The 25,435-nt window shown below is 53.0% G+C and overlaps 12 protein-coding genes across 12 annotated transcripts; 4 read left to right on the top strand and 8 right to left on the bottom strand.

Moving 5' to 3' along the window:
- Positions 1 to 3,004: 3,004 nt before the first annotated feature.
- DACRYDRAFT_20854 (uncharacterized protein) lies at positions 3,005 to 4,387 on the bottom strand. Its single transcript, XM_040772112.1, has 4 exons — positions 4,270 to 4,387; positions 4,123 to 4,213; positions 3,649 to 3,818; positions 3,005 to 3,592 (listed from the first exon to the last, which is right to left on the bottom strand). Exons 1-4 carry the CDS (start codon positions 4,270 to 4,272, stop codon positions 3,341 to 3,343), a joined length of 516 nt encoding a protein of 171 aa, XP_040631168.1. The 5' UTR covers positions 4,273 to 4,387; the 3' UTR covers positions 3,005 to 3,340.
- Positions 4,388 to 4,568: 181 nt separating this feature from the next.
- Positions 4,569 to 6,709, top strand: DACRYDRAFT_76651 (splicing factor u2af-associated protein 2; the record flags this gene model as incomplete). Its single annotated transcript, XM_040776217.1, has 7 exons — positions 4,569 to 4,769; positions 4,834 to 5,387; positions 5,435 to 5,651; positions 5,704 to 5,769; positions 5,817 to 6,149; positions 6,201 to 6,598; positions 6,648 to 6,709. The coding sequence occupies 5 exons, from the start codon at positions 4,569 to 4,571 to the stop codon at positions 5,976 to 5,978; spliced, it is 1,200 nt and encodes a 399-aa protein (XP_040631167.1). The 3' UTR covers positions 5,979 to 6,149; positions 6,201 to 6,598; positions 6,648 to 6,709.
- Positions 6,710 to 7,173: 464 nt separating this feature from the next.
- On the top strand, positions 7,174 to 7,840 carry DACRYDRAFT_40340 (uncharacterized protein; the record flags this gene model as incomplete). Its single annotated transcript, XM_040774477.1, has 3 exons — positions 7,174 to 7,283; positions 7,330 to 7,713; positions 7,765 to 7,840. Coding segments are annotated over 3 exons (570 nt in total), but the record flags the coding sequence as incomplete, so codon positions are not given.
- Positions 7,841 to 8,217: 377 nt separating this feature from the next.
- DACRYDRAFT_20852 (uncharacterized protein) lies at positions 8,218 to 8,896 on the bottom strand. The gene is made up of 2 exons (XM_040772111.1): positions 8,590 to 8,896; positions 8,218 to 8,527 (listed from the first exon to the last, which is right to left on the bottom strand). The coding sequence occupies exons 1-2, from the start codon at positions 8,801 to 8,803 to the stop codon at positions 8,478 to 8,480; spliced, it is 264 nt and encodes an 87-aa protein (XP_040631165.1). The 5' UTR covers positions 8,804 to 8,896; the 3' UTR covers positions 8,218 to 8,477.
- Positions 8,897 to 9,168: 272 nt separating this feature from the next.
- DACRYDRAFT_63939 (DUF1771-domain-containing protein) lies at positions 9,169 to 10,288 on the bottom strand. The gene is made up of 3 exons (XM_040775746.1): positions 9,775 to 10,288; positions 9,524 to 9,722; positions 9,169 to 9,470 (listed from the first exon to the last, which is right to left on the bottom strand). The coding sequence occupies exons 1-3, from the start codon at positions 9,992 to 9,994 to the stop codon at positions 9,326 to 9,328; spliced, it is 564 nt and encodes a 187-aa protein (XP_040631164.1). The 5' UTR covers positions 9,995 to 10,288; the 3' UTR covers positions 9,169 to 9,325.
- Positions 10,289 to 10,609: 321 nt separating this feature from the next.
- Positions 10,610 to 11,867, bottom strand: DACRYDRAFT_76641 (aquaporin-like protein; the record flags this gene model as incomplete). The annotated part of the gene is made up of 6 exons (XM_040776216.1): positions 10,610 to 10,857; positions 10,907 to 11,014; positions 11,067 to 11,232; positions 11,279 to 11,543; positions 11,590 to 11,737; positions 11,796 to 11,867. The coding sequence occupies 6 exons, from the start codon at positions 11,865 to 11,867 to the stop codon at positions 10,633 to 10,635; spliced, it is 984 nt and encodes a 327-aa protein (XP_040631163.1). The 3' UTR covers positions 10,610 to 10,632.
- Positions 11,868 to 12,800: 933 nt separating this feature from the next.
- Positions 12,801 to 14,847, bottom strand: DACRYDRAFT_63935 (iron hydrogenase). Its single transcript, XM_040775745.1, has 3 exons — positions 14,564 to 14,847; positions 14,016 to 14,513; positions 12,801 to 13,964 (listed from the first exon to the last, which is right to left on the bottom strand). The coding sequence occupies exons 1-3, from the start codon at positions 14,806 to 14,808 to the stop codon at positions 12,899 to 12,901; spliced, it is 1,809 nt and encodes a 602-aa protein (XP_040631162.1). The 5' UTR covers positions 14,809 to 14,847; the 3' UTR covers positions 12,801 to 12,898.
- Positions 14,848 to 15,736: 889 nt separating this feature from the next.
- DACRYDRAFT_48427 (NLI interacting factor) lies at positions 15,737 to 16,341 on the bottom strand (the record flags this gene model as incomplete). The annotated part of the gene is made up of 2 exons (XM_040774833.1): positions 15,737 to 16,198; positions 16,249 to 16,341. Coding segments are annotated over 2 exons (555 nt in total), but the record flags the coding sequence as incomplete, so codon positions are not given.
- A 1,919-nt stretch (positions 16,342 to 18,260) lies between these two features.
- Positions 18,261 to 19,911, top strand: DACRYDRAFT_76636 (PIG-U-domain-containing protein; the record flags this gene model as incomplete). The annotated part of the gene is made up of 8 exons (XM_040776215.1): positions 18,261 to 18,443; positions 18,503 to 18,567; positions 18,615 to 18,781; positions 18,840 to 19,190; positions 19,245 to 19,344; positions 19,407 to 19,450; positions 19,514 to 19,638; positions 19,685 to 19,911. Exons 1-8 carry the CDS (start codon positions 18,287 to 18,289, stop codon positions 19,909 to 19,911), a joined length of 1,236 nt encoding a protein of 411 aa, XP_040631160.1. The 5' UTR covers positions 18,261 to 18,286.
- A 921-nt stretch (positions 19,912 to 20,832) lies between these two features.
- On the top strand, positions 20,833 to 22,146 carry DACRYDRAFT_105328 (CBD9-like protein; the record flags this gene model as incomplete). The annotated part of the gene is made up of 3 exons (XM_040768077.1): positions 20,833 to 20,944; positions 20,998 to 21,728; positions 21,778 to 22,146. The coding sequence occupies 3 exons, from the start codon at positions 20,833 to 20,835 to the stop codon at positions 22,144 to 22,146; spliced, it is 1,212 nt and encodes a 403-aa protein (XP_040631159.1).
- Positions 22,147 to 22,357: 211 nt separating this feature from the next.
- DACRYDRAFT_105327 (uncharacterized protein) lies at positions 22,358 to 23,332 on the bottom strand (the record flags this gene model as incomplete). Its single annotated transcript, XM_040768076.1, has 3 exons — positions 22,358 to 22,714; positions 22,763 to 22,882; positions 22,937 to 23,332. 3 exons carry the CDS (start codon positions 23,330 to 23,332, stop codon positions 22,358 to 22,360), a joined length of 873 nt encoding a protein of 290 aa, XP_040631158.1.
- Positions 23,333 to 23,769: 437 nt separating this feature from the next.
- On the bottom strand, positions 23,770 to 24,824 carry DACRYDRAFT_48441 (aquaporin-like protein; the record flags this gene model as incomplete). Its single annotated transcript, XM_040774835.1, has 5 exons — positions 23,770 to 23,913; positions 23,961 to 24,126; positions 24,172 to 24,436; positions 24,480 to 24,648; positions 24,702 to 24,824. The coding sequence occupies 5 exons, from the start codon at positions 24,822 to 24,824 to the stop codon at positions 23,770 to 23,772; spliced, it is 867 nt and encodes a 288-aa protein (XP_040631157.1).
- Between the last annotated feature and the right edge of the window lie 611 nt (positions 24,825 to 25,435).

Here is a 25,435-nt window from a genome sequence, read left to right as displayed (position 1 = left end):
CCTGTGGATGATCCTAAGAGACCAAGTCTGAAGAGACAGTCCCCAGGCAGAGTAGGCCTTATATTTATACCTCTGTGGTGGAACCTGCTAGAACATCTTGCTTACTCAGCCTAGTCAGGTGATCAGGTCATATGACCAAGGATGAGGTCATATGAGGTCATGCACAGCCATGCACAGCAGGTCACCTGACCATCCAATCCTTCCAGCAGGTTCCAGCACATGCCAAGGTATACCAGCTACTTCCATGTCATAAAGGCTTAGTCATGTCTCTTGACCAAGCAATGAGCTGGTGCCCTGACACAGCATGACAAACTGACGTCCTTCCAGTTGTGTGGAGTGTGCCGGAATATTTGCCCATCATGCATGACCTCATGCATTGAGTGTGGCAAGGACTTCTGCATTAACTCCTCTCATGGGGAAGGTTGTGCAAGAATTGGACAGACAGAGATTGAGAAACTGGGAGGCATCCAATGTGTGCCCTGTTATGCAGCAAGAAAAGAAGTTCGGCCTGTGAGTTTTTTTTCATGGATTGAGTATAATGTACTAAGGAGAATAAGTACAAAATTTGGGGGAGTTCAGAGGCTTGGGCAAGGGGGTCTGCTAAGCTGTGGCCTATCATGGCACTCTTTGTTCATTGGAAGGAGGAGGATGGATTCAGCATCAGCGCCTTTTCATCTCAAGCTGCCAAAGCACATCTAGGGGGGATGTTCCTGAACAATAGAAAGGTGTGTCTGCATAGGTATTGAGATGTTTGACTGATGGTGAACAGATGGAAATGTTCAACTGGGTCAACATCAAATTATCCTACCTGGGAATGAGGTGGCAGGTGGGAAACAGCCCAGCCAAAGCAGTGGTCTCCATGGACACAACTTGGTTCCTCAAGGAGGACATTGCAAATTGTCTGGCAGGCATGAAGGCAAGGTAGAGTAGTGTCTTTGTTGGAAGATGAAAAGTATATTGATGGATTACTAGGCATGGAGAAGACTTCCACATTCTGTGCATTGTGGATACACATTTAGATATGAAGGAAGGCAACTTGCAGCTATGCTTACCTGGTATGGACAGAGAATGGGGCAATCTGATGGATGTAAGTATGGGAAGAGCTACTGATGGGATGGAACTAATCAATGGAATAGTTGATGGCCTTCCTCTTTGGGGACCTGATGCCTTGTTCAGAGTGCAAGAGCATATGTTGCATGTTGCTTGCCTGCACAGCCACAGTGACAAAGGGAGGGGGGAAAATCAAGCAGGCTGGGTAAGGAATTTGAGGAATTGTGAGTTGTATGGGCTGACTTTGGCTCAGGCACCTTTGGCACAATATCATTGCATTCACAGTGCCAAAACTTGAACCCCACCATTTGACCAAGCATTTCCTCCTCCCATTCCTCTGCCATTGCTTCCTTGACCACAGAACCTTCAAGGATGCTGTCATGTGTGCTTATGACAAGGAACTGTGCATTGAGCATGATTATGATCTCTACTGGTTTGGGGAATACAAAACCATGCAAATCACAACTGGTGCTCCTCAGAAGAATTGGAATGGAAATCTGCTCGATCAATTCTGTCCCACCTGCCATTGGATCATGCAATGGAAGGGAGCTCAAAAAGGGAAGGAAGCTAAATGTGGTCAATGGTTTTGCTGCACAAGGAAGGACTGCAAGAAGGGGCAAGTTATGCTGAAATTCCAGAATGGACAGAATGGGGTTTGGGCAGCTTATCCAAACCCCTGGGATGAGAAATGGCATGTACTCAAAATTGAAGTCAACTTCAATGAAAAACAGCCCTGCCTTCAGCCTCAGCCTACTTGTTCCATTGGGTGGATTGTGGACGCTGAGGAGGTGGAGGAAGATGATGGGGATGCTTCATCACTTTCACCACCTCCTGAGTCCCCTGTTCAAGATACTGCTTGGATTGAGGAAGAGCCTTCAAAAGAGGACAAAGCACCACACAGCCTATTGCCAGCAAACTCTGGGAAGACCAAATACAACCCTGATCGAGCAACACCAGATGCTGATGCCATGGTGGTCAACCTGGTGACTGTGGACTTGAGGCAGCCAGGAGGGTCTAGCAGTGCTAAATGCTCAAGCACTGCTACCCAAAAGAATCCTGCAGGAGGTCCAGGGAAGGGGAAGGGGAAGACTGGTTCGAAGAAAGGGAAGGGGCAGTTGGAAGGACCAGGACAATGTGAGGGGGTGAAGAGATTGCCTGGAGCAAAATTGATGGGACCAGGATTGAAGGCATATCTCTGTAGCAAGAAGACTGCCAGTGTGGAGAAGTAGGGAACTAGATCATATGTTTTTTGGATGCCTTGAATTGATATGCTTATGTTGTTGCCCATGCATTTATGGAATGATAGGATTAGAATGGAGAAATATTGAAGAAGATATAAATGTTTGCAGATGAGAAGGTCAAAAAATGTGCTACCATGTAAATACAGTAGATATTGTAAAAAGGCAGTTCAAAAAGTTGATATTATGTCTAAGTGGATTACATATTATGTCAAGGAAAACCTTTGTTGGAGTTCTGGTTCCTAAGCAACAGATAACAAGCACACGGATGCAAAAAATAAAATTAAAGTGGAGCTTAAACTGGATTACTAATTAAAAATAAAATAATAATTGGGAGGCTGGGTCTCGCTGGAAGGATGGGTCTGAGAGCGATCTAGGGTCCTGTCCTTTCCCGCCGTCCGTATTCTATGACAGAGTGGACTAATAGTTAGAAAAAGCCACTCCACTTTATAACCCTGAGAACGTTGTCAAGGGTCTACCCCTACGATAAACACACGAAACTATGTGGTACATACTCGCATTGCATCTAGTCAGATCGCACAGCTTTACCACTGATAGAAAGTAACGTTTTGGACAGATCAGAGTTTGCCTCGGATGGGTGGACAGCGGTCGGGTATTACTCGCCCCGTCGTTGGCTTCCCACACGTAAATGAGAGATCACACGTCCATCACCCGGATTACGCAGAGTATACATACTGAGTTGGGGTCCATTAACCATACAACACACACCTTCTGACATCCAAAGAAGTGCTAACTGACCGAGCCCATCCCGCATCGTCACGGGTATGTCATCTCATCTATCTACGGGCACTCCCGCTTTATTCCCGTTGGACAACCCTCACTCCTACGTCTAAACACCTAAACACGCCGCTGGCAGCACGTTGCGACGATCATTCACCCAGAGGTCCTTCACTTATCTTATCCACCAACACTTCGTCGCGCGCTCCCATGCTTCTTCTGTCCGAAAGAGAAAGACAGAAGTCGCATCCAGCTGACCACACTTCCCCATCCTACCATCAAATACCCTGGCCTTCTCCGCATGATTAAGACCGCTAAGATGATGCTCCGGGTGGGGGTGCTTCCCCCGCGGCGGTCGGGCCAGCGCTTGCCGGACTCGAGCTTCCCGGTGGGGCAGGTCCGCCAGGCGCGTCCTTCGGTGCATTCAGCTCTGCCTCGATGCGCTCCTTCGCACGAACGACCTTGGACTGTAGATAATGCGAGTACGGTGGGGGTACTTTTGGATGTGGTTTGCCTGCTTCTGGTGGTGCAGGAGGGGCGTTGACCTTGAACAAATGTTCGTATTTCTACCATCATTTTGATCAGCCCGACATCTTATACAGTTAGCAAAAATAGCGCGCACTTGTAATACGCTGGGCATCACGTCGCCCTTTTTGGTGTTGAGGATTAGGTGCGCCTCATCCAGCGTCATTCTGTGTTGTCGTGTAAGCACGTCCGTGGCGGAACCAGTGTTTGCGCCTGCTACGCCGGCAACTTCGTTCCCTAATATGGAGGCTGGTCGGTATTGGGCATCTGGATGAAAAGCTGTCAGCGACAAGGCCCCCTAGAAGCGGATGAAGCAGGAAATGCGAGTATTGACAGGGGCCCAGATCTCAAAATTCCAACGTATCACTGCGCCTCTGCCGACCGCCCACCCATTGTATAATCCCGAGAATATCCCTTGCATGTCCTCGGTTCCAGAAGGAAAACTGCCCCAAGTCTCTGCATTGCTCTTCTCATCCAGCCCTCTCCAACCAGCCCCACAGCCCTCTCCAACCAGCCCCAAACCCAAATCACACTGCTAACTCTCAATCTGAAAAGCGGAAGCTGAACCCACTTTTCATCGCCTGTCTGCCTGCCTCGTAGAACGCCTTGCCCAAAATTCCGGACCCGGTGATGACAATCTGAATGATAGCTCTAGGTAATGACTAGCTCTTCTTTAGCGTGTGTATACTGCCAGACTGCCAGAGACCGGGGGAATCACCATTAGGATATTATGGCGATGTAAATAAATGCTATGTCAAGAGTTTCAAACAGACGAGTGCAGGAGATTTGGGTGAGCAAGAAGAGTGCAGAGCAGAGCAGGCCGGAACTGCCGAGTGCTTGCGTCTGCCCAAAAGTTGCACGCCAGCTTCTTCTGCGCTCAGCGAGAATGTGATTTGGTGGCTGTGTTCGGAGGCGAACGGGCGACCTGTTCAACTGAGCCCTATCTCCGAGTCGCTCACTGCTCGCCATCTACCTTCCCCACCACCAGGAATGCCTGCTCCTGCCTCGCGCACTGATATGTCACCCCATCCCTCAGCAGCGGCATCCAATCGCTCCTCGGCCCGTCCTGCGGACCCAACGCAGCTCGGCGAGCCAGGATTCGTGCAAGACCCCCGGGTGTACATGGACCGAGTCACCGGGACATGGCGTTTCGAGGACGACGATGAGGAAGGGACGGAGATGGAGTGGGATGCAAAGAAGCGCAATTGGGTGCCTGTAGTGAGTGCTTTGTTCGTATTTTGTTTTATGGAGCAGAGGGGGTGGCTTACCACGTCATGCGTAGATTGATGAAGATCTCGTAAGGGCTCAACAGGCGGCGTATTCCGTTCAAGGGGTGGATGAGAGCGCGCCTGCCGCTCCTGTGCTCGCTAGGGAGAAGAAGAAACGGAAGAAGGAGCAAGTGGACTATACTTCTGGGAACACGACTCCCCTCCCTCCAGCGAAGAAGACCAAGCCCGAGCCGAAGCGGGGAAAGAACACGGCGGTGTACGTGTCTAGCATCCCGCTGGACGCGACAAAAGACGAGATCATCGATCGGTTCGGCAAGTTTGGGGTATTGGAAGAAGAAGATGAGGGAGAGCCGAAAGTGAAGATGTATGCGGATGAGGAGGGGCTGTTTAATGGTACAGCGCTAGTGGTGTACTTCAAAGAGGAGAGCGTGACCCTCGCGATCACCATGCTGGACGAAGCGGAACTGCGCATCGGCGAGGGTGGGAGCATGCGCGTCGAGCTTCCAAACTATGATAACGACAAGTGGAAGAACAAGAGGGAGGCGAAGGTGGAGCGGAAGGTAGTCGACAAAAGCAAAGCGAGCAGAAGGTTGAAGCGCATGGAAGGGTGCGTCTTTTGCTTCTTGCGCCGGAGTTGGTCCCTCATATGGGCAGGAGGATCGCCGAATGGGACGACGAAGACGGCTTTGGACCTCAGCTGGAGAAGAAAGAGCCCCTACCTGCACCGCTCGAATCTCGGGTCGTCGTATTGAAGCATATGTTTACTCTCGACCAGCTCGCTAGCGACCCATCCCTGTTGCTGGACCTGAAGGAGGATGTACGAGAAGAATGCGAGGCTTTGGGGCAGGTTACAAATGTTATTCTATATGATGTACGTCCTTCATCCGTACCTACTCCCTCGTGATTGACCATCGCGCTTGTAGAAAGAGCCGGAGGGAGTGATGACGGTCAAGTTTCGAGATCCCGTGAGCGCCCAAGCATGCGTCCTCGTGCGTCCCCCCTCCTGCCTTGCCTTCCAAACTGACACACTGCGCAGAAAATGAACGGCAGGTACTTCGACAAGCGACGGGTACTCGCGGAACTCTACACCGGACGACAGCGGTTCAAGCGTACGGGTGACGACATCACTAAGGAAGTGGACGAAGCCGAGAAGCAGCGGCTGGACGAGTTTGCAGCATGGTTGATGGCAGAGGACTAGTATGACATTGAGGCATTCCGGGCTTGTTCGAACATGCGGGTGCGAGATTAGGCACGCGAGCTGATAATCTACCTTGTATACTGACACAGACAGACATATAGTATCATTAGTCGATGTCTTCGGGCATATATTGACCTTTCCTCATGCGTTCTGTCCTTGGAGGGGCACGATCTACGTGGCAGGGTAGTCAGTCTTTGCTCTCGAAATAGGAATAAGGCTCACATGGACCGGCGCCTCTGTTTGCACGCCTCCCCGCCCGAGCCGCTCGAGGAAGGAACTCATCCTTCGGCGTAATCCCCACTGTCCACCGTTGCGCCGCCTCGTCCTCCAGCAGCCATTTCTCCAACAAGTCCAAGTTCCTCAGGTTCGCCTTCCAAAGCATGTCTACCAAGTCCCCGATCACGGACACGAGGCCGACAAGTAGATCAATGAGGACGTTGATACCCATCCAGATGAGGGTAGCTGGGGGGATACCAAATACCCAGGAAAGGAAGATCTGGTAGAGGGCGAGAAGGGAGCCGAGCAGGTCGCCCCAGAGTGGGAACAGGGAAACGATGTCGTCTACTCCGATATGGAAGGGGAGTCCGACTTGGGAGAGAAAGGGGAGGGCATCCATGTACCTTTTCCCTTGTCAATACCTTATTTCGTACTCTCTGAAAAAGAGCGCACCATGCGACTGTACGGATGTGGTTGTACAGGTATTGCGCCTCCTCGTTATTCCTCGGTCTATGCAGGAGTGGCAGATACGTCGGTTTGAACGGGCCATAAGAGGATGCATAACGCGTATCATTAGATTTGTTGACATTCGAAGAGAAAAGTGATGCGAAACGGCCTAGGTTAGCAATGAAATCGTTGTAGTATCCGGACATGGTCGTACTAACTACAGAAGAAGCGTGACGTCAATCCAACACGGAGCAGACCCTGGTTGCTCGGCTCCGAGCTGCATCGGCCCGCATCGTAATTTTCACTTTTTATCAATACTCTTTGTACACTCTTTCAACATCATTCTTCCACAATGTCGACACCCGTCTCGACCAAAAAACGCAAGCACGTCGATATCGAACAGTCCCAGTCGCAGGCATCAACGTCTATTCTTCCAGGATCTCCAACAAAACACAAGCAAAAGAAACACAGCAAGTCCAAACACTCCAAACACGCGTCCCAAACGGTATTGTGCAATGAGAATGGGCCGCTGGACCAGCCGTTTGTACGGCTACATGCACGGATGACACTTTCCATTCCACCAAAATTTGCGAACAACCCCAAGAAGGGTGCTGAGGAGATGCTCGATGCCCTGGTAATGAGGTGCGCTTCTTCCTTTGTTCAACACACTGGCTCTGACGCCGTCTAGATACTCCCCAACACTGGAAGGCATCCTCCTCGCACACACCCAGCTCCAGTTTCTCTGCCCTACCGCTCTTCTTATTGCTGATTCCCCCTTTTCCGCTGCGAACGTGTCGTTCGTTGCTCTCGTCTGGCGACCGAGGATCGGCATGCGCCTGCGCGGCTCCGTCTCCCTCTGCGGCCCGGATCACATTGGGCTCATCCTAGAGCGAACGTGGAACTGCAGCATCCCGAAGTGGGGACTGGATGAAGGGGTGTGGGAGTACGTTGCTGGTACTGGTGCGGAGGGAGAGGAGGGAGCAGAGAGCACGGACAGCGGGTGGTGGAAGACGAGGATGAGTGGGGAGCCGCTAGGCGGAGAGAACAAGACTGTGGATTTCACTGTTGTTGGGTGAGAGTAGCTGAATCTTCCTCTGATGCTCTGGTTCTGACGCTCTTCAAGAATGACAATAGCAAACCAGATGCTCTCGCTCACGGGATCCCTCCTTACTGACCCTCTTAACCCTGCCAACCTCCCCTCGGAAGATTCTCTCCCTCTGAAATCCCTTCAGCCTCCACCGCGCCCTGCCACCCCCTCGAGTGACTCGGAATATGACCCAACTGAGCCTACGGTTGGGTCTATCTTGGTGGACGCGGACGTTCCACGGGACGAGGAGGAAGAAGAAGAAGAGGAAGATGGGTTTGCGGGGTTGACCAGGTTGAGGGGGGAGGCGGCGTTAGAGCAGGAGAGACAGAGGGTGGGGGGCGAGGAAGGGGGAGAGGGAGAACCGAAGAAGAAAAAGCGGAAGAAGGAAAAAGTCAAGTTTGCGGATGGGATTTAGGCCGTGCACGACGACAAATCGCGATTTAGTTTTCTTGGGTATCATAGTAATTTTTTGCTACCCATAGGCATGTTTTATTCCACAATTCCGAGGCCGCTAAGGATACCGTCTTCATATAACGACCCATTCGGCACTGTGAATATCTTCCGAAGCCAATATACTTGACAATGCCAGCGCTCACTGGCGGTGTTGTTCTGTTCGGAGGTGTTGGCATTCCTAGTTCGCGCGTATAATCGTGATGTCGACATGCAATTACAACGGCTCTGGCCAAAAAAAATGTACAGCTTGCACAACAGCCCTCATGCCTTCCAGCATATCCACATGCCCCTCCTCCTCAGCTGATCCGTGGACGTGGAATGACTGGCATTGTGTCACCAACTGGGACTATTACATGACGTCCATCAATGATGCCCATCACTGCAGGAGGCATTTCGCAAGGCTCTCACCTTTGATATTTCCCATCCCCAGCATGCCCTGTCCCTCTGGGGCCTCGGTCGCTTGCACCGGAGGATAATGCGTAGTGTCCCTCACTTCCTTCGGCTGGGCATCGCCCTCCTCGCCGGTCTTGTTCTGGGAGTCTGGTGCACCCGTTTGCTGCGGGACGTCGTCGTTCGTCATGGGTGAACAGAGGCGGCGGAGCAACTTGTGGAATAGTGCCATTTCGAGACTTGCTTATGGCGAAGGTGAAATGATGTTGGATCAGCTGGATCGCAGTTGCAGATGTTGCACTTCGATGAGCTTGTTATCTGAAATTATTTGGAGGGGGTATGAGCACCTTATATGCCGGCTGGAGACCCATACTCCGCAGCAGCATCAGGTGCCATCCGTCCAGAGTAATAATGACCCTCACAGAGTTTGCCCATGAGAAAGTACACGACCCTCCCGGGCCCCTCCGTCAACGTGGACCAAGTTGCCGGACCATGAGGAGGTAGCGGAACATTGGTCGTGATAGTGGATGCCATGGTCTCGGCATGTCCGGATATCAGAGAGGTGACGCGGCTCGTAGGAGGGCGGGAAACAGTTGAGGTTATCAAGGTCATCGCATTACGCCGAAGGTTGTCTAAGAATACGTCAAGAATACGTGCTACAAATGTAGGTTCTGGAACGCGGACAATTACCAGTCCCAAGGTGTGTCCAATGCCCCATGCGACCGAGCCGGCGGCACCAACAAATACATGATTCTTACATAATGACACATTTTTCGTCGCTGTTGAGCCGCCGGGTGACTTCATCTGCGTCCATGCCTCGTCGACCTTGAGCCTCGCCGCCCAAGTGCACAACCAGCACACCCTCGTTCTGGGAATCGAGTTCGGCTGCGAACGAGTATCTGCGACGTGTTGGTCAGGTAAAGCCTTAAGATTAGCAGCGAGTTGTACGGACTTTGCCATTAGTTGCTCGATCGCGGGCTTGATCTTGGCGACGTGGTTCTTAGAATGCAGTCCCTTGCCGACAATGACGCGAAGGTTAGAACCGCCCCGGGATTGGGCAGCCTGGAGAGCCAATTCCGTCCGTTCGATGGCCTCCTGTACATAAAGGCCATGAAGATCGATGGTTCCAGGTGGAGAAGAGGAGTTATTCGCTGCAGCTTACTGTTAGTCACTAGCCATGTCAAATGTCCGAGAGGACCGTACCTGCGAAGATCCAGTCGGCTGCCTCCCTGTTCAGTTGCTCCATTTTCTCCTTATGTGCGCGTCCCTCATTGCTCAGTTGCTTCGCTGCTGCCCCATCCCCACTCTCGTATGTCTCGTGTGCTCGATCAAAGCATGCCGACATCTTGTCCCCCTCTTCGTTCGCCTGTGCACGTAGAGCTGCATAGTGCGGGTCCTCAGCATGTTGCATGTCGCCGTTCATTATCGGCCCATAAGGGCGTGGAGATGGTGAGTGCCCATAAGCTCCAGGAGCAGGTGAATGCCCATGCGGACGTGGAGATGGTGAATGCCCGTGCGGCTGAGGAGAAGGGGAGTGCCCTTGCTGGGGCTGAGGTTGAAGCCCTGACTGCTGCTGCTGAGGTGGTCCCTGTTGCCATTTACCTTCTGCAGGTGTCGGCCATTGTTGCTGCTGTTGAGGCGGTGGCTGCCACTGAGGCTGTTGGGTGGTAGGATAGTATTGCTGCTGCTGCTGCTGCTGCTGCTGCTGCTGCTGCTGAGGCGGCCCCCATTGCCCTTGCGGCCCGTACTGCTGTTGTTGCTGTTGCCACGCTCCCTGCTGCTGCTGTTGGTCTTGCGGCGCCTGAGGTGCGCACAGCAATTTTTGCAGCAATGTCAAGAGATCAACCACAATCCCTGCCATATTGCCCTAGAGATTGTCAGAGGAGAATAATGCACAGCAAGACGGTGGTCGCGAGCAAGTCGAGCGGTGGTCAGTGAGGACCACGTCCCTGGGTGGTCATGTGACCGGGGCAGTACGAGAACGTAGATCCATAACATTTTACAAGCAATACGAATGGAGTTGTGTATATAAACTGTCCTGTCCTGCAGTGATTTCTTGATTTAAACCTCTTCGACACGACCCGCATGTTTCTCCACAACCTCGCTACTGTCGCTATTAGCCAACGTGGAAGGTGTACGCCTTTTCCCATTTCCCATGTTCGACTGGGTGAGAATGAGAGGGCCGTGTGTTAGCTCAGAAGTGATGTGGTAAGAGCCGTCGCTGTCCCATAATCCTTTCCAATTTATAGCCCACACGCGAGCAACAGGGTCAGGTGGCGATTGATCCTAACTAGCTTAAGTGTCCACAGCAGTACAGGAGAAAGGGAAGACTCACGAAATCGTCAACATCTTGCCCTGGGTTGAGTTTCCAGTACTCGATATGTTTCAAGAACGCATAAAGAGAAGTCGCAAGTAGGGATCCCAAAAATGGACCGAGCCAGTACTGTCGACTTCTGAGCGGTTGATATGAGACATCACCAACATGGAAGACCTACCACCCAGTGATCCGAATTAAAGCCCGACACGACGGCCGGGCCAAAAACTCGGGCAGCGTTCATTCCCGCTCCGGTGTACACTACTCCGAACAAGTGGCAAGCGAAGAGCGTCATGCCGATTCCGATCGGAGCAAACGCCGTACTACGATCTTTTTCGACTGCTAGCCTGTCATACAGTCAGCACATCGCATTTTGCACACACAAAGACAGACATCAGGACGGCAAGTACCAAGAAACTAGTAAGGAACATCTCGATAAATACCCCCTGTGCAGTGTTCACGTTCGGCCCTAAGGAGGGTGTAACGTTCAACTGTCCAGGGAGCAGCCCGAGTAGAATAGCAGAGGCAGCGATGGCCCCCAAGATCTGGGCCAGGCAGTAAAGGATGAAGCGAATGGGACCGATGGCGCCGACAAGTAGAAGGGCGGTCGAAACTGCCGGGTTGAAAACGCCACCTGTGACGCGAAAGAAGAGCCAGGCTAGAGAGCCTCAGTGCGGGATTAATAGACAGAATAGAGCTCATACCTGACACCAGCAACCCAAGTCCCATGGAGGCGGCGATGTAGACCAGGTGTTCGACTGACGGCACTGGATTGACCGGCACGGCACCCCCAGTCACGGAAGACATTGATGCGGCTTGTATGCCGCCCATGCCAATGACGAGAAACACGATCTACAGAAATGATAAATAAATAAAAATGTTGACCATGGTGGGCAGGCGGGACACTCACAGTTCCTATAAACTCGAGGAAAGCGGCGATCAGGTCATTCCTGAGGTCACGGAAAAGAGTGTGCGAGTCCATGCTCTCACAAAGGCAGCGGATTGTTGGGGTATATTGGGTATGATTTGTTGTCCGTTTCGTCGATGGCCGGAGGGGTTTAAATACGTCTCAAACGGCAAGAGAGACTCAGGGAAAAAAACAGGAGGTGGACCAAGGAACAGGTGCAGCACCATAGACAGCAACCAAGTTTCCATATCACGGAGCATAGGAGGGCAAAAGACCGCTAGATGCCTTAGCCATCCACCTTGGTTGTACTTGGACAGAGAAGTGAGAGGATAGAGAGCTACGTGGAGAGCGCGGCAGAAGGCCAGATACAAAGCAAGCCACCATCATTGTACGCAGCTATACCGTTGTGAAGATAGAGTTCCCGCCCAAAAAAATTGTCGTCTCACTGTGCATCTTCAACGGAAGTGCATCGCAAAAGATGCAGCAGCCTTATGCATTTTTTTTGCGTCATTGTCTCTCCCAGACTCGAAGTCGCGTCAAAGACAGCTCAAACTCTTTTCTAGAGCGCTCGTCCATTCCTGCAAGGATAGTAACCGTAAACCAGAAAGCATAGATCCGATTGTATTCTTTGACTTCAATCGACGGCATTGCGGGATACGGCTTGATGATTGTTGGTCAGAAGGCGGTTTGCGGAAGACCATGCGGCTGGCGGAAGAGCACGCGGTTTGCGGAAGAACACGCGGCGTGCGGAAGACCAGGCAAGCGATGGAGATGTGACGGCAGGAGACAAGGAGACCCATATTTCGGTTCTTTGATAGATACGAGGAGAAATATGTCTGTGAGTTTGTCATCAAAGAAATGAATAGCAGTTGCGCGGATAACGATTCGCCTTTCCAGGTGAGGATGCAGAGGGTGGTGACGGCTGATGAGCGCCCGTTGGCTAGGAACACGAGTCCCTGACTTAGTCACGTGGAGCGAACTCATTTCTGGAACAAAGAGTGATTGGGTGAGCGTTCACCCTAGAAAAAAGAAATACGATTTCACCGGCTCCAGCAACAGATAACTTGCCCGAACGGTCTTACGGCCGTACAATGCCCTTTCCCCAATTACCACTTCACCGCCAATCCCACAACCTCACTCTCAACAGCCCTATAATGGGTGCGAAATGCGTTCCGTCTCTTCCGCTCAGCCGCATCGTCCATCCGACTGGCCCAGCCTGCACGGTCCCCCTTGTCCACTGGATGACAGAGCTCATCCAACACACGCATGGCGAGCGCGTCAGCCTTCCGATGCTTTTCCGAGCCAGTGGGCCAATGGGGCAGGGCTGGCGATCCTTCGTCCGGTGATGGAGGAGGAGTCGGCAAGCCCGTCTCATCAGTCCAATAGGCCTCCTCCGTCCTCCTCAGCCAGGCTTTGTCACCCCAGCGTGAACTCGCACCCCCATTCGGTGTTGGCGCAGGAGAGGGAGAGTCCAGCTGGACACCTTCGTTCGTCCAATCACGCACGAAGCCTTCCTCGTCTGTAATTGATTTGACCACATCCGAGGGCTTCATCTGTCCTCCACCATTGACACATCCACCTGGGCAGGCCATCACTTCGACAAAGTCGTACGCATTGTCACCTTCTGTGGTGGTCGCACCAGGCCGTAAGCGTCGACGCGCTGTGGCGCCTGGTAAGCGGCCCAATGCACCCTTGCCCGTCACAACGCCTGCGTCTCGGGCTACTTTTCGAACGAGGTTTTGCAGGTTCCGGAAGCCGTAGCACGTTGCTGCTCGAAAGACGGGCTGGGACGGGCCCGCTTCCTCAGTCTGAGCTGGCTTGAGGGTGTATTCAACGTAGTCGGCTGAGCCGCGCACTGCACAGGTTTCTAGTACCAATTTGGTGGAAGACGAGGTCACGATGGAGTGGATGAGTGAATGGAGGTAGGAGCCGGAGGTCGATCCAGGATGGGGAACAAACGAAGGGATCTCGTAATCCGCAGCGAATGATTCGGAGGGGGCAGGCTGGGACAAATCGAATCCCTTCTCTCGTAAGAGTAGGGCCAGCTCCCCAGTAGTAAGTACACAGTCCACGTCCCGTGTCGAGTACTGTTCGTTGTAAAAATCTTGTCTTGATGCCTCAAGTTTCTTGTCGTAGCACGGCATAACCGTGACGTGATATATTTGTTCCGGGCTGCAAAATGACTTAGAATTGGATTCAGGGCTGTGGGAACAATCACCCTACCTTGCTCCCCACTGACTGCCCAGCCACTCCTTCACCAATGTGCCCATGATCTGCTGCGGGCTCTTCACTCGGCTCATGAAGGGCAACATTTCCCCATGAGTTTTCTCCGCATAGCACACCCACCCCGGGCACGCACTTGCTAGCATAGGCAGGCGCTCCTCAGCCCCTTCTCCGCCATTACCCTGCCGCTTTGCTTCAGCTCGCTCCGAGAACTCGACTGCTTGCTCAAGATGCGCAATATGTCGTGCAAAGGTGGTGTCATAGGTCCGGAAGAAACCTAATTGTGAGGCGAGCTGAGAAATGCGGTGCAGATGGGCTGAGATCGGCGGCGAGGGTGAGAGGGAGGCAGAAAGGGAGGCGAGAGATTGGGGAGAGATCGATAGAATGGGTATTCGGTGCCCGGGGGCAGAGTACGGAGGGTTGGTGGAGAGGAAGTTCAGCACTTCCTCATGGGATTGTAATGTGATGAGCACCGATTCGGCAGACGTGATACAACCGCTGCAGTTCGGTCAGTACGTCTCCAGCCTTCCTTCCACCAATTCACACACCTGCAAGCCAAACAATCGTTCAAACTAATCTGGGCCGTCTCAAGTTTCTTCCTGCTCCCACTACTCCCCACAGCTCCCTGGGCAACCTCGTAGTACCCACCTTGTGCATCGACCTCGATCTGCGTTGCAGCCGCCCCAGGCTCTGCAACGGGCTTGTTAAACTGTTCCACAGGCTTGATGCATGCTTGTGAGGGGTTAATAAAGTCGTTCAAGTCGGTCAGCGTGAGTGCTCCTGAGAAAGCCATAGTTCTTCTGTGTGCTGCAAAGAGGGCTGGGCCGGGGAGAAGGCGCTCACAATACTTCAAGTTGGAGGAGAACTTAGCTAGCACAAGGGCGGCTCATTCAGGGTCATTATGAATCACAGCCGGAATCAAAAATTAACTTTCCGGGGTATCAGAGCTCCACTCCGATAACCCCGAGAGGCCAATAGAGCCGCCCTCATTGTATGAGCGCCCATTCAAAGTCATTTAGCCACAACTGATTGTCGGACAAACGGACGAAAGGCGGTGTACAGCCCTAAATCCAGGGAAGCTACAATACGTGGTGATGCTCGTTCTCGTGCCATAAGTTTGCGCTTGAATCAGTATGAATTGCAGCATTCAGACATGGGCTTCATGCGAGGTATGTATGTAGGTATATCTGACGTAACGAGAAAGCGGGATAGGGAAAGCACACTCGAGAGCAAGCAAGCCAAAGCTCCGTTTGCTACCGAAGCGTGTGAAGGGGGCTACACAACAACAATGGCCGGGAACGTATCGAATGCGGGCAGGTGGAGGGAGCGCAAGAGGTGCAGTGAGATTGGAGAGAGGGAAAGCGTGCTTGCAATGAAGGACAGTGGCGATTGCTGGAGGAAGAGAGGAAAGGGGCGCATGGGGTCATGAGCGAACATATATATATAACAGAGTGGGCTTGCCTGAAGGGAAGGGAGATGGAGGAAGGCAGAAAGTGGCGGATGCGATGAAACAGTGGAAAGTGCGACTAAAAGGTGGTCGTGAGGTAATATGTTGGTAGACGATTTTTGGGTGGACACAGGGGTGACAGAGCAGGTACGGCCGGAGATGTGGGGTATATGCGCTTTGAGAGATCATCGTCACTAGAAGGCATGCAAGTTAGCTATCTGCATACATCACATCGATATCACGCGAACCTTCTACTGCGGCCATCCGATGCTTATCAATATGCAAGGTTCCCATCCAGCACGCCACGGACATCTTCGACATCCTTGATATCTTTCAAGAACGGACACAGATCTGTCAATTCAGTGTCGTGCGGGTCGTTGAACCAGCTCGTCACGGGCACTGCATTGTTCGGATGGAAGATGTAGCTTGCCGGGGAGTTATCGAGGATGATCATGTCTTGGATTGGTCGCCCGAGACGAGACAGGTCCTTCACGTAGTTGCCTTTGTGGTTGTAGCAGCTTTCGCGGAAAAGGCGGTGAGAGATGACACGGTTTACATCTAGCTTGTCCAGTACGGGATCGGCATACTTGGATAAGGATGCGGTGAAAACGACGACTTCGTAGTGGTCGCCCATTTCCCGTAGGAATGCGTCAACTCCTGGGCGCTTGATACAGTACACATTGTGCCATTGCCATTCGATCTCAACGGGGACGACATAATCGGCATGGGGTATCATCTATATAGATTGTCAGATCCTGAGCTATCCGCTCTGTATAGTAGAAGTACCTTGAAGCTGCTATGCAGCAGGGTTTCATCTAGATCCAGCACCAGGCACTTGCGACCAGCCAGCTTTGCCTCCAGGGGCGGTAATAATGGTCTTGCCACACCATCCTAATTATCGCACGCCATCAGATGTTGCCAAGATATGCACCAGTTGTTCACTTACGGGTCCTATCGGAATCCCTGCACCTCCTTGCCTGATTAACCGTGCATCTTCGTCCTCTTCCTCTTCCATCTCCTCCTCTTCACCAATCTCATGCCCTTCTTCGTCACCTTCTCCACCTTCATCCTCCGTGAAAGCAGGACTGCTCCCTTCGCTAGCAGTAGTTGCTTCCTCATGCTCGTCCTCGCCCTCGTGATGCGCCCGTCTTCGTCCTCCCCGTATCGAGTGTTCACGTATGCTGGGATCACGGTTATCTTCCCTTCCAGTCGACCCTGGAGGCTGAACTGCGCCAGATGTGACGAGTCCTGTCTCGCTGGGAGGGAGGAGAACCTTGGGGGATGGGGGGATGATGACGGTGCTGTTGGGGGGAGGTGTGTGTGGACGAGACGGAGGGTTACTGGGAGGAGTAAGGGGCAAAGGGAGCGAATCCAGCGACTTGTCACCTGATGTGACGTTGATCGTCGGGGTAGGGACGAGCGCTTCATCTCCTGCTACTTTGGGCGGAGTATCCTGCTTAGAGACACCCGATCGATCCTTTTCCACCATCTGCACGGACTCCTGGTTATTCGTGCCAGCGCCAGCACTCGGGAGATCCAGCTCGACATGTTTTGATTTCGGGGAAGGGATACAGGGAATAATCGCAGCGAGTGAGTGCCACCATGGGGACTTTCGCTGGTGCTGCTGGGTACCAGTTGACCGTCCGGCGGTGGAGGCGCCCGGACGTTGGCGAGGGCCGTTCCCAGAAACGGATGCGTTGGCAGGGCGCGGTGTGGGCTGGTTATGCGACGAAGAGGAGGATGAGGCGGTAGTATTCATGCTGGCTTCCTTTGTGGTGTCTTGCTTGAGCGGGATGGAGAGGGATAGGTTTGAGCTGTCTGGGGCTTCCATATGATCGGTATGGGTGCTTTATTGGAAAGAGTGATAAGGAGAAAGGGGTTCTTTCGCCGAGCAGACGGTAAAGAAAAGGTAGGTGGCCGTCGCGGATAAAGAAAGGAGGAGAAGGAAGAGGGAGGAGAAGGTGATGATGAATGATGGGGGGAGGAGGAGGGGAAGATGAGGAGGGACGACGGGCAAGGGGTGTGTGAATTGGTCCGCGAGCACAGAGTCGCCTTTGCCCCCTAGGGGGACTGAGGCCCTTCCAAAGTTGCGCGCGTCCAAACCCACCAAAACACGTGGGCCCGCCTGCACTTTTGATTCCGCCTTTCAACCGACATCCCGAGTACTACCTTCCCTGTTAACGTTCCTCAACATCTTTCCATCCGAATTTCTCTATAGCTTTGGGGAATCATATCCACTAGACGCCCATCGGGTTCTGTAAGTAGATCCTGTGTAAGGGAAGTGAAAATGACGCTGTTATGTGGGAGCGTACGACGGCATGGAATGTCTCCGGCGATGGGTGAACTACATCGGCCCGCTTTCGCGTGTAGTCCGGCGCGACTTCCGACCTCGAGGATCACGCAGTGCGACCATGCAAACAGCGGGCGACAATGCCCGCAGGATATGAGGGGGCATTGACTTGCGCAAAGGGGACGATTAAGGGCATTGTAGTGCATTGTTATATACCATCATCGAAGAATGCGGGGCGTGGGAGACGGCAAGTCAAACGCCTGGGGTTCACCCCAAACTGCGCTGCCTCCGAACGAACCCCACGACGTACGGGCCTTTTGAGCCCTAAGTGCTTCGCAGAAATAGCGCATCCTTACGTGAACTATTTGAGAATAGACCAGGCGCAGCATGTGCAGATAAAAGTGTCTTTCTCGGGCCCGGGGAGGCGCAGCATGACTATCAGAGCGATGCGCGTGGACCCTGGCCTATTACGAGTCGTCATCCAAGGTCCTTGTCGGTCCCTGAACTTGTTGCTTAGCCTGCTTGCTACTGTACATGCCTAAGCGCCTCTCTGGGGCGGCGTATGCCCGCCCAGCCCTTCTCATACCAGCGCTGCTCCTACTTTTGAGATTCTCACTCATCCTCTCTCCGCTGAGTCCCTGGCTAAGGGATGACCATCAACTAGCATCACCATTGACGAGCTTCACGCGTTGTACGTGTTTAAAAGTGCACGAGTTCGCGGCGGTCGTATGCTGACGCACTGCTGCATAGTAAAGGAAGGAATCTGGTTTTTCCAGAAAGGTATTGATCCGTACCATGGTGGTGTCTTCCGTCATGTACGCGCTGTCCAATACACCATCTTTACATGCTGATGAATGTCTAGTCTCCGTTAACCCTCGCCCTCTTCACCCTCATCCCACCAATACCGTTGGTTTCCGCACTTTTATGGACAGTAGCGGACGGAATTGCTGCATGGTGCCTGGCTGAGATCTGGAGGGCACGGATAGCACCTAGAGGGCACGATGGAAGAGGGGTACTACTGGCATCTCTGTGTGTACTTTCTCCTACAAACAACGTCGCCCCAAGTAGGACTGACTTCAAAGCTTAGATATCTTTCCAAGCCTTACAACTTCCTTCCGACCGTAGCCCTTTCTTCGTCTTCTCTCGACAATGCTTTCTTGCTCCTTGCCCTTCGCTTCGCCGCACTGCAACAAGTTTCCCCCTCACTGATCCTCCTCGCCGTGCTCTCCTTCTCATCTCTGCCCTCCATCTTGCTCCTCCCACCGCTGGTGATGATCTTGCTTGCCGGCCCGAAACCCACTGTGCCCCTTCCAAAGTATAGCCCCAAGACCGCGCTGCGAATTGTGGCCGAGTTCGCTTTGTATATGGTGGTGTTGACCGGGGCGAGCAGATTCGTCGCTGGGAGTTGGGGTTGGGTGCTCCAAACATGGGGTGCTACGTTCGTTCCCGATGTCTTTTCCAGAAATACACTCCCTGACCATTACCCGCACAGTGTCATGTTACCCGATCTTACTCCCAATCCCGGTCTGTGGTGGTACTTTTTCACGGAGATGTTCGATCAATACCGACCCTTCTTTCTTCTCACCTTTTCCGTGCGTATATTCCGTTTCTTTCCAAAAATAACTCATTCAATTTTCTGCGTTCATCTCCGCAGTTACACCCTCTCATCTATGTTGCTCCAATGTGTCTGAAGTTCCAGTGCGTCCCCGTCGGATTCCGTATTGCAATGCACGGCTGACATCAGAGGGCCGATCTGCACAGACATGATCCCCTGTTTGCCTTCTTTCTTCTGCAAGGCATCATCTCGACATTCAAGTCATACCCGACTCTGTCCGATGCTGGCCTCTACATTTCCCTGCTCGGTATATTTCCGGAAATCTATTCCCGTAAGTCGTGACATTCCAGCCCAGTTCATCATTCTAATCCGGACAGACTTCCGCCATCCGCTGGTCACGGCACTGCTGCATCTTCACGCCGCCCTCCTCCTCCCCCTATTCCACTATCTATGGCTTGACGCCGGTACCGGGAATGCCAATTTCTTCTATGCCTCGACCCTCGTGTTCGGCTTGGCGAACGGGTCTACCATCGTTGAAGCCCTCTGGGCAGGACTGCACAGCACGATAGGCGAGAAGGAGGGGTGGGAGGTTGTACAGCTCTAGCACCCGGCGATGCGCTCACGCAATCCTATTAATCAGAAAGTCAAACGGATACGTGTGTCAAGTGGGGAATTGTTTCGATTTTCCGTTTTGGGGCAAGTAAATAGCGCCGAAGAGTTCCCGGCACTCAAGCTTTAAACAATGCACCATCACGTCTTGGTCAAAATGATAACGGTCCAGGGACTGTCGACTGCGCTTTCAACATCGGGTGATCCAACCACCACACACATTCACAGTTTGGTTTTATCTTCCCAGGGCCGTCTTATATAAACAGACTACGAGCGGTGTTTCCTCCGCTCGTTCCCGAGCCCCATCTCCTCATGCACAACACAGCTATCGTGCTATGGGAACAAAATTCCACTCATCCCGATCATGGATACTGAATGAACCAGGCGCATGCCCGAAACAAAATCCACTGACCAATAGCAAAATTCCCTATTGAAACGACCTTATTGATGCAAGAAAACTCGTACGACAAACAAGGCGATGTAATGCACAGCCTCACCGGTGACCCGCCACATTCACCGTTTCCCTGCCATGCCAAGCAACGTAAACCGAGCACTGAACCGGTCGGCCCTGGTCGTAACTCCTGGTCGTAACTCTCCCTAAGCACCTTCATAATATGACCATATCATGTTGATGTTTTGGGAACAGGATTCGCCTGAGGGCCGTCTGCGCAGCAACGCCCCACGCTGTCTTGGGCGGTCCGTGGCACAGAAACAGCGCCTCCAAGCAAACTCTTGTTTTTCTCTTGCGCAGTTGGGTGGTTAGTCGCCTGGATGTTATATACTCAAGGCGGAATGGACAAGCAGAGTAGCCCCTGTGAAGCCGTATCCCCTTCCCTTCCCTATCTTCTTCCATCTCTGTTTGGGTCTTCAGCTCGCGAACAAAATGGTCTCCACGCGGTTCTCTACTGCTACTAGAATGGCTGCACTTGCAGCGTTCGCTATTTCTGGTGTGCAGGCCCAGACCGGCGACTCTATGTGCAACTTGCATTTCTGTATCACTGCAATCTTGAATGGCAGCACGACAACTTGTACGTTGTGCTCCGAAATGCTCTTTCTCGGTTCTGACTTGGTTGCCCCACAGTCGAAGTTCTTATTCCTTCAAGTGCAGATCAGATAGGATGGATTGGAACAGGTTTCGGAACCCAGATGCCGGGTTCCCCTTTGGTTGTTTTGTGGCCGAACGCGGACGGCACCGTGACCTTGTCACAGCGGATGGCGAGCGACTACATCATGCCCACCGTGCAAGCCAATCCTCCTCGTGTCGCCACGCTCTCTCAGCAACTCACCACCCTTGGTGTGAGCGAGACTCGCATCACCTACACAATCCCGTCGGATCAGAGTACTCAGCAGAACCTGTTATGGTCCATTTCCTCCGCAAGACCGCCTTCAAGTGCAGTGGACGCGCAGCTCATTCAGCATTACGACCAAGGCACATACACCCTTGATCTGTCTAAGCCCCTGTCCGCCTTAGCCCCATCATTGACAAGCTCATTCCCACCTGCACCCTCGGCGACTTCCGTTGCCAGCGACGATGACAGCAACAACGGCGGCCCTACGCTTACCGAAAATCCTTTCACACCGGCTGATACCATGATAGTAACTCATGCGGTACTATGCTCACTCGCCTTCGGAATTCTCATGCCATTGGGTTCACTCTTCGCCCGCTTGGCACGGACGTTTATCCCTCAATGGTTCATCATCCACTGGGTCATCAACTTCTGGATTGCTCTGCCCCTCGCGGTGGCCGGGGTTGGGTACGGAATTCATCTGGTGAACAATAGTCACGTCCCGCACTTGGACACCAACCACACAGTAAGTGCCACTGCTCTCACAATCTTACTCCTGCTTACAGAATCGGCAGCGTGCCGGTGTTGCTGTCTTTGTTCTTGCCTTCGTCCAATGGACCCTCGGTTTTATCATCCACTACCTCAAGCCCAAGGCTGGTTGGTCTGCCCGCCCGCCGCAGAACTATGCCCATGGTGTTCTGGGTGTCGTGATCATCGCCCTTGCTTTCTACACCATCTACGCTGGTTTCACTCAACAGTGGCCACTTATTACCGGACGCAGTTACCCGCATGGGATCATTATCCTTTATGGGGTTTGGGTAGCGATTATCGCGCTCGCGTATGTGGCGGGTATGACCCTGCTGCCGAGGCAGTACAGACAGGAGGCAGACCGGCAGGCAGAGAAAGACCGGTCGGGTTCGGACATGATCGCCATGCGACCTTGATCTTCTCAAAAGATACACTCTTTCTCTTCCCTTTCCTCCTGTACTCATAGCTAGATGTCGGACAATGTCATCCACACTCATAACATGCGCATCTTCTCCTGTAGCCTATCATTGAAAGGGAATGGAAATAGTATTCTTACTCAAACGAAGTACAAATTAGAGATACAAGTTCCTCCGAAAGCCAGGATCTAAATGTAAACGAGCCCGTTCATTAGGGCCGAGCTCTGCCACGGCCAGCAGCTACGGACGGCCGTGGCATCATAGATGATCGAGGTTTCGACGCATCACCAGTGGTAGAAGAGACACCCCGACCCCTGGGAGCCGTGGTTGTAGTCGTTCCCCTCGTTCCCCGCACCCCTCGTACTCCTCTTACACCACTTACGCCCCGACCTCTGCCGCGGGAACCCATCGCTTCCTTCCGCTCTCGCGCCTCGCGTTCCTGTTCTTCTCGCTCCGCTTTAGCGAGTCTCTCGCGTTCTTCACGCTCTTTCCGCTCTTTTTCTTCCCTTGCAATGCGTACACGTTCCTCGTGCTCTCTTTGTCGTTGTTCGAGGATAGCGAGCTCATCCTGGAGTTCATTGAGAATGGATGTGAAATAACTGGGAAGAGAACTCACAGCTTCAGCGCCTTGCCATTCAGGATTCAGCACCAGCTCTTGTGTATGTTGCGCCTGGCCGAGGATAGCGACATACTTGTCGAGTAAAGCGTTCGTACGATCCACCTGTGCTGCTAGCCGCTATACAACTTCTTGTCAGCCACACACACGACAGTAAACAGAGAAAATACTCACAGAATTATGATCTTTTGCCGCCTCCAGCGACGTCAGATAGTCGGAAAAGACCTGATTAAGCTGCTTGAGCTCAAACAGCTCCGTCTCGAGCCTCTCGGCCCTATTCGTCCGAGGCCCTCGTGTCCTCCTCTCGGCCTCACCATCCATCTCTTCCTGCAAGCCGCTTTTCCCTGCAATGCTCTTCTCAATTAGGCGAGAGGTTGAAGCAGCTGGCTGGTCACTCCCTGCAGCCTGAGCTCGTGGTGGTTGATCCGGAGTCTCAGCGAACAAGCTGAACGGTTTCTGCGCCCGAGGTGTATCCGGCCCAGCGAGATCAGACAGGGATAGATCCTTCAGGTCAACAAGATCATCTTGTGAGGATAAGTGCGGCGTTGGTGGCGAGTCTGTGAGCGACATGATCGTGCAGAATTTGAGAAGCGACGGACAGTATGATGGTTGGAATGAAGATGAAATGCTGGACGCGTTCGCGTCGCCGGAAGTAAAGACGCGTCAGATTCGTTGGTGCGCCCAACCCAACCTCTCCGTGTTTCCCAGATATGCATATGGTAACGGAGAATACAATAAAAGTGCATGAGATATACTGTCCTATGCAAAGAATGCTGCTGAACACTGTCATGTCAAATCCAACTACACCCCCTCAACACGGTTGGCCTTCGGGTTGTCCACCCCAGATCCGTTATCCACCCCCCAGGAATCGCCCCTCGACTCATTCATCGGCACGAAACTGTCTTCCGTCTCACCCGTGCCCGAATTACGGGCGTTGCTACGCGACCCACTGACCCGCCGTGCCCGCGCGACAGGGTCGGCCGGCGATTGATGCTAGCACGCAACGTTCAGAGAGTGTTCACTCTAGAAAGAAGAATACCTACGAAATCGTCCACGTCTTGATCTGGGTTCAGTTCCCAGTACTTGATGTGTTTCAGGAAGGCGTATAGGCCTGTCGCGAGCAGAGAACCTAGGAATGGGCCTACCCAGTACTGGCAGTTTCTCAGTAGCTGACAGGACAAGCGAGAAGGGAACGTACCACCCACTGCTCGTGGTTGAATCCGGAGACGACGGCGGGCCCGAATGCACGGGCAGCGTTCATCCCCGCGCCGGTGTACAGTACTCCAAACAAATGGCACGCGAAGAGCGTGAGGCCGATACCGATAGGGGCGAACGCTGTCGAGCGGTGTTTTTCTGCCGCGAGCCTGTGTCTGTGTTAGCTAGGGAGCTTCAGATTAGAGGGGACAGACATGAGCACTGCGAACACTAGGAAACTGGTGAGGAACATCTCGATGAACACGCCTTGTGCTAGGTTGACGCCCGGTCCTAGGGAGGGGGTGACGACCAGCGGCCCGGGGAGCAGTCCGAGTAGGATGGCGGATGCTACAATGGCGCCTACGATCTGGGCCAGGCAGAAGAGGATGAACCGGACTGGCCCGATCGCCCCTATTAGGAAGAGGGCGGTCGCTACTGCCGGGTTGAATACGCCGCCTGTGACGCGGTAGAAGAGCCAGACTGGGGCGCGTGAGTGAGCGCAAGCCAGCAAGAGAGGGCTTACCAGCTACTAGGAGCGCGAGACCCATCGAGACGGAGATGTAGAGCAATTGCTCGATTGAGGCTACAACATTTACGGATTGTGCCCCGCCCGTGTTGGACGCCGCTGCGAGGAGGGCGGAAGACGTTGCGGCTGCTTGGATACCTCCCAGGCCGATCATGAGGAACACGACCTGGAACCATGGTCAGGACTCGCCCATCAGTCGGAGGATATCTAGGAACTCACAGTCCCTACGAACTCGAGCGCAGCTGCGGTCAGGTCATTCCTCAGGTCACTGAACAGAGAACGCGAGTTCATCTTTTTCCACCTGGCGTGTTTGCCGGTGGTTTGCTTTGGCTGCACGTCCATCTTTCTGTGGGCAGTCGAATGCAAGCTGGAAAGGAACCGGAACGAACGAGGGGATGGAGCGTCAGCTAGTATTTCAGGGGGCAAGGGGGAACAAGCGGGTGGAGACGCGATAAGGCCTGGACTTGTATCAGGGGAGGAGAAAGCGAGACATCCTTTCCAGCCTTGTAGTTATTTTTGGTGAGGTCATTCGATCAGTGTGTCGTACACCGGTTGTTGTGGTGGTGCGGCATGTTAAGCCACCAGCACCACCCTAGGCTCTGCGTTACGTTCATGAACATTACAGGTAATGCTCTCCGAGACTGGGAACAGGAAGGTCCATATACGCAGTCCGAGCAGCCCAGGAGGCGCCGATCGAGCCAGAAGCACGGGTGAAGGTCTCGGATGCCGAGCAATCGATGTCCAGTATCTCGTACGGATGCTAACTATCAGCACAGATCCTTCCAAATCTCGCGGCTCTATTTGACGACATCGAGGATGCTGCATTGTAGGGGTTGTAGGGGGCGGCTTGCAGAGGACCAGAAGAGAATGGAGAGAGACGACGAGCAGCAGACGAGATAACGCTGTGTGTTTTAGTGCGCTGATCCAGTCACAACAAACAAGAGTGTTCTTAT

This window comes from Dacryopinax primogenitus (assembly GCF_000292625.1).
Source record: "Dacryopinax primogenitus strain DJM-731 SS1 chromosome Unknown DACRYscaffold_4, whole genome shotgun sequence".
Lineage (NCBI taxonomy): Eukaryota > Fungi > Basidiomycota > Dacrymycetes > Dacrymycetales > Dacrymycetaceae > Dacryopinax > Dacryopinax primogenitus.
The sequence above is the reverse complement of the archived record's forward strand: the minus strand, read 5'-3'. Positions and strand labels throughout refer to the sequence as shown.

Excerpts from the sequence above, each read along its gene's own strand:
- DACRYDRAFT_20852 (XM_040772111.1), bottom strand. The coding sequence starts at position 8,803 with ATGGCACTATTCCACAAGTTGCTCCGCCGCCTCTGTTCACCCATGACG. Across the intron at positions 8,528-8,589 it reads GGGGATGGGAAATATCAAAG|TCCCAGTTGGTGACACAATG; the intron begins GTGAGAGCCTTG and ends GTCATGTAATAG.
- DACRYDRAFT_20854 (XM_040772112.1), bottom strand. Across the intron at positions 3,819-4,122 it reads AGGCAGACAGGCGATGAAAA|ATGCCCAATACCGACCAGCC; the intron begins GTGGGTTCAGCT and ends CTTTTCATCCAG. Across the intron at positions 3,593-3,648 it reads TGATGCCCAGCGTATTACAA|AAATACGAACATTTGTTCAA; the intron begins GTGCGCGCTATT and ends AAATGATGGTAG.
- DACRYDRAFT_63935 (XM_040775745.1), bottom strand. The coding sequence starts at position 14,808 with ATGGCTTTCTCAGGAGCACTCACGCTGACCGACTTGAACGACTTTATT. Across the intron at positions 14,514-14,563 it reads AACGATTGTTTGGCTTGCAG|CGGTTGTATCACGTCTGCCG; the intron begins GTGTGTGAATTG and ends ACCGAACTGCAG. Across the intron at positions 13,965-14,015 it reads GGCAGTCAGTGGGGAGCAAG|CCCGGAACAAATATATCACG; the intron begins GTAGGGTGATTG and ends GTCATTTTGCAG.
- DACRYDRAFT_63939 (XM_040775746.1), bottom strand. The coding sequence starts at position 9,994 with ATGAACGGCGACATGCAACATGCTGAGGACCCGCACTATGCAGCTCTA. Across the intron at positions 9,723-9,774 it reads AGCCGACTGGATCTTCGCAG|CGAATAACTCCTCTTCTCCA; the intron begins GTACGGTCCTCT and ends AGTAAGCTGCAG. Across the intron at positions 9,471-9,523 it reads ATCGAGCAACTAATGGCAAA|ATACTCGTTCGCAGCCGAAC; the intron begins GTCCGTACAACT and ends AACACGTCGCAG.